Source organism: Emys orbicularis, chromosome 21 (assembly GCF_028017835.1).
Source record: "Emys orbicularis isolate rEmyOrb1 chromosome 21, rEmyOrb1.hap1, whole genome shotgun sequence".
NCBI classification, from domain to species: Eukaryota; Metazoa; Chordata; order Testudines; family Emydidae; genus Emys; species Emys orbicularis.
In genome coordinates this window covers 5,992,397-6,005,274 of record NC_088703.1, presented here as the reverse complement: position 1 = coordinate 6,005,274, position 12,878 = coordinate 5,992,397, and the positions used below count along the sequence as shown (strand labels likewise).

General features: G+C 63.9%; 1 protein-coding gene across 1 annotated transcript in view; it reads right to left on the bottom strand.

The window, feature by feature from the left end:
* Nucleotides 1-12,114, bottom strand: part of EML2 (EMAP like 2) — a 44,889-nt gene extending 32,775 nt beyond the window's left edge. The window contains exons 1-2 of the mRNA XM_065421040.1: nucleotides 12,048-12,114; nucleotides 608-790 (exon numbers count right to left, since the gene is read on the bottom strand). Coding sequence (XP_065277112.1) covers nucleotides 608-790; nucleotides 12,048-12,114 — 250 coding nt within the window. The remainder of the gene's footprint in view (nucleotides 1-607; nucleotides 791-12,047) is intronic.
* Between the last annotated feature and the right edge of the window lie 764 nt (nucleotides 12,115-12,878).

Here is a 12,878-nt window from a genome sequence, read left to right as displayed (position 1 = left end):
TACCTCCTTCTACAGCAGGAGGGGTCCAGGCTGGGACCTCGGGAGCGGGGGGCTACCACCCGCTGTGGGGCTGTCAGAGCCGCCCTCCGGGTCTGGCTGTGGATCTGAGGTGTGAGGGAGGGCACGCACCTTTGTCCAGGCCCCAGGGGGCTCCGTGGGGCTCAGCCCTTCCCCTCACTCCTCAAGGCGGGGCTCGGCCCCTCCCTCCAGGCGCCGGGGTAACCACCCAGCCCTCCTGGCTCTGCCCTGGCATCGAGGACGGCTCCTTTCAGAGCTGCTGCTGGGGAAGCGGGCCGCTGCATAGGTAGCAGGGTGGGCCTTAGGCCCGCAGTGCTGTGTGGGCAGGCGGCTCGCCTGGCCTGACCCAGCCCCCTTGGGGCTCTCAGTCTGAGCCAAACATGTGGGGCAGCTGAGCCGGTGCAGGGGCTGCCGGATGTTCCCCACGTCAGGGATAGCTTCAAATGGGGACGAGGGTGCTGATCCTGCTTGGAACAGGCTCGGTGAAGCAGGTGACTGGATCCAAGGGAAGCGAGAGGAGCTCTCTGGGAAGAGAGCACCCAGGGTGTGGGCTGAGCAGCCCGGAGGGAGGAGCTCTGGAGCCCGGTACCTTTTGTGGGCCCCTTCCTCTGCAGGCTGAGTCCGTTCTCTTCACAGGCGCTCAGGCGCCGCAGCACGTCGGCCAGCGCCGCCTTCAGCACCTGGATCTCGTCTTCCTGCAGCTGCAGCCGCTGCTCCAGGTACGAGATGCGGTCGTCCACCTCCATCCCGCTGGTGCCTGACAGGTTATCATCTGGGGGGGGGGCAAGCAGAGGGACCGATGAGCCGCTGCCCTGGGATCTGGGCCCCTCCTGCTCCCCCCAACAGAAACGCCCCCCTGGGATCCCCACCCACAGCATAACGTCGTCATCCATGCCCTGGAAGCGGGGGTGGGGGGAGGAGCTCAGACTCTCAGCTGATGTGAGAGTGAGAGGAGCTGCTGGCTCAGAGGTGGGGCCCAAGCTGTACCCCAGCCTGTCACACGGACCTGGTAAAACATGACACAGGCTGGACACAAGGGAGCCCTGCGGCCCGGGGAGGGGCACTGAGCTGCCAGCAGGCAGCCTAGGGTCTCTGATCCCAGCTCCTCATATTCTGTGCACTGCCCCACCCTTATTAACTGCGCCCCCCGGCCCCCACATCCCCACCCGGCCTTAGTGCAGGCAGCGACCCCTCCCGCACAGCCACGGTAAGCGAGAGGATAGCCAGGGTCGCAGCAGGCAGAGCTGGGAACAGACCCCGAATTCAACAGGCCGAAGTCTCCGCTGTTTTGCCTCGTAGAAAAGACCATGCAAAGCTGTGCTGGTGTAACCCCCGCTAACACAGTTCCTGAGGCTGCGCCGGCCTCCGTGCTAACGGGCATCGTCCTAGTGGGAGGGCTAGACGCTCAGGCTTTCAGGTACAGAGAGCCCACGTCCAACCCCCTGCAGATAATCCAGACAGGCATTGTTACACTTGGCTGTGCTGTCTCTAACCACTAGACCCCACACTCCTCCCAGAGCCAGGGGTAGAACCCAGGAGTCCTGACTCCCAGCCCCCTGCTGTAACCACCAGACCCAGGCAAAGAACCCAGGAGTCCTGACTCCCAGCCCCCTGCCCTAACCCACTAGACCCCACTCCCTTCCCAGAGCTGTGGATAGAACCCAGGAGTCCTGACTCCCAGCCAGCCCCACTCTAACCGCTAGATTATATTCTGCCCCCAGTGCCAGGAACAGAACCCAGGAGTCCTGCCACCCAACACTGCAGTGTTAGTGCACAAACAGGTGGATAAACCGGGAGTGACGGGCATGCTGGGCCTCCCACTTTGGGCTGCCCCTCTGAAGGGCTGACAGCTGGCTGGCCCCTTCTAGAGCTGAGAACAAAGTGGTCTAGCTGTGGGTCAGGGGTTCAAGTCTGCACGATGCCCCAGGCTGGAGCAAAATGCCTCGGAGCCGGCGGGAGGGGTCTGGACTTGCTGATGCCCTGATCGCGGATGCAGGCTGCCCTGTGTTGGTTTAGTTGGTGCTGGCGGCGTTCGGCTAACGAGAGCCAGCCCTTTGCCAGGGGGGTGGGCGTGCCCAAGGATCCTTTGCCGCCTCCCAGCGATGCCGCCGTGAGGCGCCCTGGGAAGGGCAGCGCGGGATTTCCTAGCTGCACTTCCACAGAGAGCAGCCTCCTTCCCCGAGGTGGACTGTTAGCGCCCTGGGACTGGCTGCCACAAGGCAGCGCTGATGAGCCACAGAGCCTTTCGCCCGCAGTGCCCCAGGGTGGGTCCAGCCCAGCTGCGCAGGGACTGAAGGCTGCTAATGGGGGAAGCTCTGGGTGAGATGAGTTTGGGGGGTCTCAGCTCCAGTTCCACATCACATGATTACAATTCTGCAGAGAAGCTGAGAGCTGCCGGGGCCATGGGGAGTGACCTGCCTCTGTCATGCCCAGAGGACTGCCCCCGATCCCCCCCAGAACAGGGGTGCTGGCAGGGCTGGGGGAGTGGGAAGCTCACCCAGCTGCTGCCCTGTGGGTAGACAGAGGGGTTCACTCTCAAGGCGATGCCCTTCACTGACACTCGCCTTTACAGTTACATGTAAATTAGATCATTACATAATTGGCATAGGCACCCCAAACTTGGCAGCTCTGGGGATCTGGGCAGCAGGGGAGGTGTTGGAAAGGAGTGTGCAGGGGGGTGCAGCCCCTCAACTCGGCCCCGGGGAGACCCCAGTTGAGATGGGGGAATCTGCCTTGATCGGCAAACACGGCATGCCTGTGAAGGGGGTGAACCCCATGGGGGGAGAGGGAGGCATGGAAGGGGGGACTGGAGGGAAGAGGTTGGGAGGGGAAATCGAGGCTGCATGAGATGGATCCAGCGGGGGCATTGTCCCCCAGCCCTGAGGAGGGAAGGGCTAGAGCTGGGGGAACTGACAACCAGAGAGGGCAGAGTCCTGGGGATTGGGCTGGAGGGGCTGATCCTGTCCCCGGGGATGGAGGGGGCAATTCTGCCCTGGAGGATGGAGGGGCTGATCCTGTCCCCGGGGATGGAGGGGGCGATTCTGCCCCGGAGGATGAGGGGCTGATCCTGTCCCCGGGGATGGAGGGGGCGATTCTGCCCCGGAGGATGGAGGGGCTGATCCTGTCCCCGGGGATGGAGGGGGCGATTCTGCCCCAGGGGATGGAGGGGGCGATCCTGCCCTGGGTGGTGATGGAGGGGGCAATTCTGCTCTGGGGGAGAGGAGGGAATGTTCGTGCCCTGGGGGATGCAGGGGATGAGCCTGCCCCAGGGGGAGTGGAGGGGGCGCTCTTGCCCGGGCCTGTGGGGCGGCGGTGGTGGAAGGGGTGAACCGGTCTGAAATGAACAAGATGAAATTCAATACAGACAAGTGCCAAGCACTTCCCTTAGGAAGGAAAAATCCAGCACCCAAGGACAAAGTGGGGCCTGGCTGGCTGGGTGGCATAGCTACTGGACAGGATCCGGGTTCTAGTGGATCACAAAGTAAATATGAGCCAACAATGGGATGGAGCTGCAGAAAGGGCCCATCTCATTCTGGGTGTGCTGCTAGGAGTGCAGGTAAGACACGGGAGGTACAGGCAGTCCTCGACTTTACGACGTTCAAGTTATGACGAATGGCACTTACGACGCTTCTACATTGACACCCTGATTCGACTTATGACTATAGGTTTCGAGTTTACGACACTCGGTCCCGCAATGGAGTCCGACGTTCCGACTTATAGAATCATAGAAGATTAGGGTTGGAAGAGACCTCAGGAGGTTCTAGTCCAACCCCCTGCTCAAAGCAGGACCAATCCCCAACTAAATCATCCCAGCCAGGGCTTTGTCAAGCCTGACCTTAAAAACCTCTAAGGAAGGAGATTCCACCACCTCCCTAGGTAACCCATTCCAGTGCTTCACCACCCTCCTAGTGAAATAGTGTTTCCTAATATCCAACCTAGACCTCCCCCACTGCAACTTGAGACCATTACTCCTTGTTCTGTCATTTGCCACTACTGAGAACAGCTAAGCTCCATCCTCTTTGGAAACCCCCTTCAGATAGTTGAAGGCTGCTATCAAATCCCCCCCACTCTTCTTTTCTGCAGACTAAATAACCCCAGTTCCCTCAGCCTCTCCTCATAAATCATGTGCCCCGGCCCCCTAATAATTTTCTTTGCCCTCCTCTGGACTCTCTCCAATTTGTCCACATCCTTTCTGTAGCGGGGGGACCAAAACTGGAAGCAATACTTCAGGTGTGGCCTCACCAGTGCCAAATAGAAGGGAATAATCACTTCCCTCGATCGGCTGGCAATGCTCCTACTAATACAGCCCAATATGCTGCTGGCCTTCTTGGCAACAAGGGCACACTGCTGACTCATATCCAGCTTCTCGTCCACTGTAATCCCCAGGTCCTTTTCTGCAGAACTGCTGCTTAGCCAGTCGGTCCCCAGCCTGTAGCGGTTCATGGGATTCTTCCGTCCTAAGTGCAGGACTCTGCACTTGTCCTTGTTGAACTTCATCAGATTTCTTTTGGCCCAATCCTCCAATTTGTCTAGGTCACTCTGGACTCTATCCCTACCCTCCAGCGTATCTACCTCTCCCCCCAGCTTAGTGTCATCTGCGAACTTGCTGAGGGTGCAATCCATCCCATCATCCACATCATTGATAAAGATGTTGAACAAAACCGGCCCCAGGACCAACCCCTGGGACACTCCGCTTGATACCGGCTGCCAACTAGACATCAAGCCGTTGATCACTACCCGTTGAGCCCGACAATCTAGCCAGCTTTCTAGCCACCTTATAGTCCATTCATCCAATCCATACTTCTTTAACTTGCTGGCAAGAATACTGTGGGAGACCATAGCAAAAGCTTTGCTAAAGTCAAGATATATCACATCCACCGCTTTCCCCCTATCCACAGAACCAGTTATCTCATCATAGAAGGCAATCAGGTTGGTCAAGCATGACTTGCCCTTGGTGAATCCATGACTTACGATGCAATTGTAAGGAACCAATTGTGCCGTAAGTCCGAGGACTGCCCGTAATTGTCCCTGGGGAGGGCTCAGCTGGAGGGCTGGGCCCAGCTCTGGGCGCTGCCCTTTAGGGCTGTTATACAGCGGATGAGGATCGATTGTTCGCCATGCCCACCGAAGGTAGGGCAAGCAGCGATGGGCTTACGCGGCAGCATGGGGGCTCTACGGTAGAGATTAGCACAAACGCTCAGGGGAGTTCATCTCTGGCACGGACCCCGAGGGAGGCGGGGGGATCCCTGTCACTGGAGGTTTTTAAGACCAGGTCGCACTGACCCCTGCCAGGGCTGGTCTAGGGTGACTTGCTCCAGCCTCAGTGCAGGGGGCTGGAGCTGGTGATCTCTGGAGGGCCCTTCCAGCCCCACATTTCTATGATTCTGTCCTGCCCCAAGGCTTGGGGCAGAGGAGCTAATGGCCGGTCCGGGCACAGACCCCTACCAGCTGCTCCCCCTCCTGGGGGCCCAGCACTCTGCTATGAGCCCATCAGCGGGCGCGGCCAGGTCCCAGCTGTTCCCCGTGGGTGGAGCAGCAGCAGCACCCCCTGGTGGCTCGAGGTGAGTGTGTGACAGGCCCACCCAGAAAGGGAGATGGGGGAAGGTACTAAGGGATGGTGGGAGAGCTCGCAGGGACGGATGGATGCTGCAGAGGGGTGGACAGAGAGAGGTTGTTTGGATAAGACTCGCCCCCTGGCTGTCACCTATCCTGCTGCCCCCCAGAGGGGGCCATGCTGCAGGGCCGGTGCTTCCATTTAGGCGACCTAGGCAGTCGCCTAGGGCAGCAGGATTTGGGGGGCGGCAATTCTGCGGCGTGGCGTCCTTCCGCGCTCCGGGTCTTCGGCGGCAATTCTGTGGCAGAGGATCCTTCCACACTCCAGGACCCGCCACCGAAGTGCCCCGAAGACCGGGAGCGCGGAAGGACCCCCCGCCGCAGAATTGCCGCCGAAGACCGGGAGCGCGGAAGGACCCCCGCCTAGGGCAGCAAAAACCCTGGCGCCGCTCCTGCTGTGCTGTAGGGCTGTGTAGCATACGAAGTGCTCTGAGATCCCATTGGATAGCAGCTGCCAGGCGTGCAGCGCGACATGGTGCCCATCACAGAGGAAGGAGCCTCGGCCCTTCATTCACAATCTCGGTTCTCAGTCGGGATTCGGATCCCCGCTACCTGTTCTAGGGAAACACCTGCTCTCTCCGTGGCCGCAAAGGGGATGTGACCCCAGCAGCAGCCTCTGCCCAGCCTGGAATGACAGCTCTGAGCAGGCGAGCTGCCCCCATTCAGTTCAATTGGCCGTTAACTCTGAAACCTGCTGATGACACGTGAATGGTTGTTGGTAGTGATTTCACTGCAGACGCATCAGTCTAGAGGGTTAGTTTGTCAGTGCAGGATGCACTGGCAGATGGAGGGGAGGCAACAGCTAGCTACAGGCAGATCTTGCTGGGGGTCGGATGAGGAATTCATCTCCTCCCTCTCACAAAGTTTTAAGTCCCCTCCACCTGGCCCACAATGGGAAGAGAGAGAGGAGTCGCCTCCCCGCCCCCAACTATAACCCCCTGCTGCCCCATGGATCCCAACCCTGCCCTGGGAACGGAAAGCCCCGATTGTACCCTCCCTGGCCGGCCGGGCACCTTCTATGAGGGCAATTCTAGGCCAGATCCGTCCCCCCATCAGGGAGTGACCGGGCCCCTGTCCTCTCCCAAAGAGCTATTTCGGTTTGACCTGATATTCAGCCTAGGTTTCACTTTCTAAACACCACCCCCATGGGCTTTACACCCCCCATCCACTGACTCCCCTCACCCCGCGTGTACCAGGACCCTGCCCTTTGCAGCCAGGTTGCCCCCCTCCCCTTAAAGGGAAAGCAGCTGTAGTCACCCCTGCTCCTGGAGCGTCTCCATGGCCCCGTGGGGAGGGGTTTGGCCTTGTGGGGGAGACGCCATCTGTCCCTCTCCCCACCTGGCATGGGACAAGAAATAATCCCGACCCCTGCCAGAATCCTGCTGCTCAGTGGGAAGTGCCAGCCCCTCCCTGCCGAGGTTGCTCTGGCCCCACACTCATCGCTCACCCTGAACGGGGACCCCAGCCCTAGGGCCCACAGGCCGGGCAGAGAGTGGCCTCCCTGCCCCTGGGACCTCCATGCTGGGAGGGTCCAGATGCTGCGGCGGGCACAAAGCTGAAACTGTCCCGCAAGATCTGCCACCCTGAGACAGACAGACACAGAACCCCCCCGGGAGACCCCCAGACACTCAGCTGGGGAGCACCCATGGGCCATGCCCAGCCTAGATGGGAGCACCCATCTGAGCCAGCCTTGCCTGTCCCCGACACCCCCCCGACCAGCCATGCCTGTCCCTGAGCGACTCCCCCCAACCCACCGTGCCTGTCCTCGCGCAACCCCCCCCCATGCCCGTCCCCGAGCGACCCCCCCGGACCCCTGTCCTCGTGCAAACCCGCCCCCCAACTGGCCGTGCCCATCCCCGAGTGCCCCCCGACCGGCCATGCCCATCCTCAAGCCACCGCCCCATGGCCTGCTGTGCCCATTTCACATAAGGGGACTATGATCTCGGCACATCCTGCCCCAGGGGTGGGAATCTGTCTCTTGCAGGGGCCGATGCCCTGGCTGTGATCAGCGAAATCAGATGCTGATGCCAGGCCGGGGCAGCCGGGTCCTTGTGACGCCTCCCTGCAGTGACTTTGGCCCCCAGGCGTGACACCCCCAGAGCATGCGAGGGGAGCAGATGGGTGACAAGCGGGGTCAGACCGATGGGCCCAACTAGCCCAGTCCTGCCCCCAGTCCTGGTTGTGGGGGGGCATTTCCTTCCTGCCTGAGTGGGGGTAGGTCTGGGCCCTGGAGCACGGGGGGGGGGGGGGAGAGGGGGGAACGGGGGGGGGGGGGGGTTGGTACCTCCCAGCCTGGCTGGAGACCAGTTCATCTCTGCAAGGTCAGGCTCTGCAGAACTTTACAGGTCCCCATCAGCGCCAGAACCATCCCCGCTCCTTCCCCACCCCGCTGCAGCGCCCCCTCCCCACTGCCACCCACTGGGCAGAGCCCGCTAGAGCCTGGCATCCCCCCATCCCCTACAGATGCTCCCTCCCCAGGGCCCCCATCCCCGGGAGCCCCCCTTGACATGCTGCAGCTCTCTGCAGAGCCAGCCGCAGCCCGGGCACCGGGATGGGCATAGGGGCTGGCACCCACCTGTTGTGTTGGGAGCCACCCGGGGGCCCCATGCTCTGCCTGCGCTGCCCGCCCCCAGCCCCGCTCCCGGCCTCTGCAGTGGCGGTTCCTCTGTCCCTGCCTGCTCGCTCCTCTGCAATCGTATTTCACTCCTCGGCCCGCCCTCCCTGCAGCATCCCGGCGGCCGGCCCAATGGCAGCCGCCCGCTCCTCTCTGGCTGGCACCGCTCCCGTGGGAACAGCTGGGGCTGGGCTGGGGGCAGCACTGCCCGCCCGCTGCAGCCAGAGCGCCTGAGCTGGGCACCGCTGGGCTCCACCTTGGCCCTGCCCTGGGGGGAATCAGCTGCAGGGGGGCCGAGGAGGGGGCCTGGCACTGGGGGCTGGGATGCCAGGCAGCCCAGGGCATAGGAAGGGGCTGGTATGAGAGAGGATGGGGAATGGGCTGTCACTGGGGGGGCAGGGAGGGGAACTGGTGGCCCTGGCACCAGGGGAGGGGAGTGCCAGCACTCCAGGTGCCAGGAGGGAGTGGCTGGTTCCTGGCAGTGGGAAGGGGCAGAGCTGGACTAAGAGCCGGGTGCTGGAGCCGGGCCAGGGCTCACTTGTACTGCTGCCTAGGGGGTGGGGGGCCCATGTGTGCCAGCCAGGGGGTGGCAGCCCCAGAACCGTCTCCTCTGGGGAAAGGTGCCCCCACACCCGGCCAGTTTGCTCTGTAGTTCAGGAGGCTGAAGCCAGGCTCCCAGGGAGTGGCATTGGTGAGGGCACTCCCTCCCCTCCCGGCCGGGCACAGCAATGCCCTAGGCCTGGGCACGGAGCCGTCAGCTCCCCAGCTAGTCGAGAACGTGGCAGCGTCTCCTCAGTGATCCGGGCTGCCATGAGCCCATCGCCCTGCCCTGCTTCCCTACACTGGCTGCCCACAGGCCGGAGACGAGGCCGAGGGCTCGGTCCCGATCCCCGGGACCTGTGCCCGGGGATTTACAAGAGCCCAAAAGCTCCAGCCCCTCTGGTCCAGAGGGACCCGCCCCCATCTGTGCAGGAGCAGAGCGGCCTTGGGGGCCTGTCCCCCAGGAGCTAAGGACCACCCCAGCCCTCCCACCTCCCAGTCCCAGGGGCCCTTCGCTGAGCGGCCTGCACAGAGCAGATGCCGTGGGGACAAGCGCGGTAAAGGAACATGTAAAGGATAGAGCAGCTCCGAGGTGCCCCCTCAGCAAGCCCCATAGCCCCCCTCCCCCCCTGCTCTCCCCACTGCTGGGGCTGGCAGTGCCCCAAGGAGACGGGCAGCGCCAGAGTCTAATGAAGCAGGACCTAGCAGAGCCCTTCCCCCATCGATCCTGGCTCCAGGCCTGGAGCCCCAGCCCTGGGGAGCCCTGCGCTGGGCACCCCCACGGGCTGCATCACCGTCAGGAGTGGGGGTGCGGGTATTCCCTGTAGGGACCAGGACTGGCCCTATAGACACTGGGATCGGGGGCGGGGGTCATATCATGACCGGGCCCGCCCCCTACTCCAGGGCCTGCTGTAGACCCTACTTTGGGTTTGTTGCCATGGGGATCAAGACAAGGTGCCTAGGTCCCACCAGAGAGCAGACAGAGGCCCAGAGCTAGCACAGGGGAAATACTCCTGCCTCACCCCTCTCCTCTTTTGCCCCACCCTCACACGCCTCCCCTTTTCTCTTGCCCCTGGAGCATCACCGCAGGGTGGCACCAGGGGGCGCTGTGCTACAGGAGATGCCTTCTCCCAGAGGAGGGTCTGGATGCTCGAGGTGTCTGAAGATGCCAGGACAGGTCACTAAGGATTTAGCCCCAGGATCCTCATCAAATTCCAGCCCCCTGCAGTTTCGGCTGGATATGGGGCCCTTCTACACTTCCTGCCCTGTCCTGTTGTGCAGCGGGGCAGGGTGGCTGTTAAATGGCTTGTGCGCCCCACCCCAGAAACAGCGACCACCCAGCCTCAGGAGAGGAATCCCTGTGTACAGTCGCTGTGCCCCTCCCCTCCCCACAGGCAGCTGCATCTCAGTGTCTGGCAAAGGACCCCTTTATAAACAGCCCCCACGCCACACCCCAGAGGAGGCTGCATCTCAACACCAGTCAAGGGACCCCTGTATAAACAGCCCCATGCCCCACCCCAGAGGTGGTTGCATCTCAATGCCGGGGGAAGGATCTCTGTAGAGACACTGCAGCCTGTAAAGGGCTTCGAAATGGGGGAAGCTGAGAAAAGCCATCGAACGGGGCGGTATTGCAATATTCTACTCACAGGGGAGTCTGGGGCAGTGCCAGGCAGCACTAGCTTCGCCACTTGGGACCCCGGCAACGGGATCTGGGGGAACCAGGTTACATTGTCCTCAGCAGGATGTGAAGGAACCTAGTGGCTGGCTGGCCATGCCCAGCATCTCGGGCTGGCAGCAGATGAGCCCCCACTGCACCCAACGGGGAGGCACTGAGGGTCACGCGCCATCGCGCCAGGGCCAGATGGAATTTCCAGGCTGCTTGGACATGGGCCCCAAGTCCTGCTGGGGAAAGGAGTGGCTGCAATCCGCAGAGTTCTGGGGAAAGGCTGGCAAAGGGCACACGTGCAGCGAGTTTGGTGGGTCTCAGACGAGCCCCCCCAGGACGTTTATTCTGGTCATTAAGCAAAAGCAATCCAGCATCCGGACAGGATCGGCAATGTGAGATCAGTGCAGGAGAGGGCCCGGGCTGCAACAGCAGTGGGGGTGGGGGTCGGGAGTGAGGGGCATCAGCACAGCTGTGTGCGGGAAGGTTGGAGGGAGCCCAGGGCTGGGATAGCAGGGGGCTGGAGGTCAGGGTTGAGGGGCACCCACTGACAGAGAAGCCCCTTTCTCTACAGCTTTCTGCCCAATGCTGCAATCAGCTCTGGTGCTGCCCGAGAGCGAATCCTGCCCAAATGCCATTCTGCCACATCGTCCGCATAAACCTGCCTCCTCTGTGACCCAGCACGACCCCCACGCGCAGGGCAACACTGGCCCCCCCGGAGCACCCGTGGGGTGATGGGGGGACTCACAGCTCCAGGCGGATGGATCTGTGCTCCGTGACCTGCACCCACAGCAGAGCAGAAGGGTGCCAGTGCTGGGCACAGCTGGGGGGCTGCAGGGGGCCAACCCAGGGCACGGCTGGGGGACTGCAGGGGGCCAGCGCCGGGCACAGGCTGGAGGGGGTGCTGGGTGCCAGCCCTGGCATGGCTGGAGGATGTGCTGGGTGCCAGCGCCGGACACAGCTGGGGGGCTGCAGGGAGCCAGCCCAGGGCACGGCTGGGGGGGGGGTGCTGGGTGCCAGCGCCGGGCACGGCTGGGGGGCTGCAGGGAGCCAGCGCCGGGCACAGCTGGAGGAGGTGCTGGGTGCCAGCGACGGGCACGGCTGGGGGGCTGCAGGGGGCCAGCGCCGGGCACGGCTGGGGGGCTGCAGGGAGCCAGCGCCGGGCACAGCTGGAGGGGGTGCTGGGTGCCAGCCCCGGCATGGCTGGGGGGCTGCAGGGGGCCAGCGCCGGGCACGGCTGGGGGGCTGCAGGGAGCCAGCGCCGGGCACAGCTGGAGGGGGTGCTGGGTGCCAGCCCCGGCATGGCTGGGGGGCTGCAGGGGGGTAGCGCCGGGCACGGCTGCAGGGGGTGCTGGGTGCCAGCGCCGGGCATGGCTGGGGGGGTGCTGGGTGCCAGCGCCGGGCATGGCTGGGGGGCTGCAGGGAGCCAGCCCAGGGCACGGCTGGGGGGGGGTGCTGGGTGCCAGCCCCGGCATGGCTGGGGGGCTGCAGGGGGGTAGCGCCGGGCACGGCTGCAGGGGGTGCTGGGTGCCAGCTCCGGTCACGGCTGGGGGCAGTGAGGGGCAGGCTGGCAGCAGGGCCCGGATCGCGCTAACTCACCGTTGCAGAACTGGAGCAGCGTGGCCGTGTCGTAGGGGCCAGCGCAGCCCGGAGCCCGCTCGGCCATGCCCGCACCCGGCCCGGCCCGGCCCCGCCGGCCGCTGCCCCCCGCCCCGCGCCTCCCTCCCTCCCTCCCGGTCCCTCCCTGCCTCCCGTTCCCATGGCAACCGCCTTTCTCCTGCATCATCTCTGCCTGGAAGGGGAGACATCGCGGAGCGCCCCGCCCCCTCTCTCGCCCCGCCCCCTGAAATGCGCCCCACTCCCTCAGCCCCCCCATTCTGCCCCCGCCCCGCCCCCTCCCTCAGCCCCCATGCAGTCCGCCCCATCCCCTCAGTCCCCCTTCTGCCTCCGCCCCTGCCCCCATGCGGCCCGCCCCCTCAGCTCCGCCCCCACTCCAGCCCCGCCCCCTTCAGCCCCCCCGTGGCCCCTCCCCACCCTCTCACCCACCCTTAGCCCCCCACTGCCACTGCCCGTTCCCGCCCTGAACCCCCACTGCACCCCCACCTCCCCCTCAGTCCCCCAACTGAGCTCCCCCCACCCCTCCTGTCAGCCCCCCAGAGTCCCCAGGGCGGCTCCCCACTCAGCTACCCCGCCCCTCCCCCCGAGCTCCCCACCGCGTCCCCATTCCCGGGCTGCCCCAGCGGGGGGACGGACAGAACTTAGGGCTGTGGGGGGAGGAGATGCCAGACCAGATGCTGATTGGCGGATTCCCTCCCTCCAGCCCCACTGAGAACCAGGGGGCGGGGCCAGTGGGGCGCCAGGTGGGGGCGGGGGGCTGGCCTGAGGTGCCGCGGGGACACACCACACTGATTGGAGAGTCACTGGCGAGGC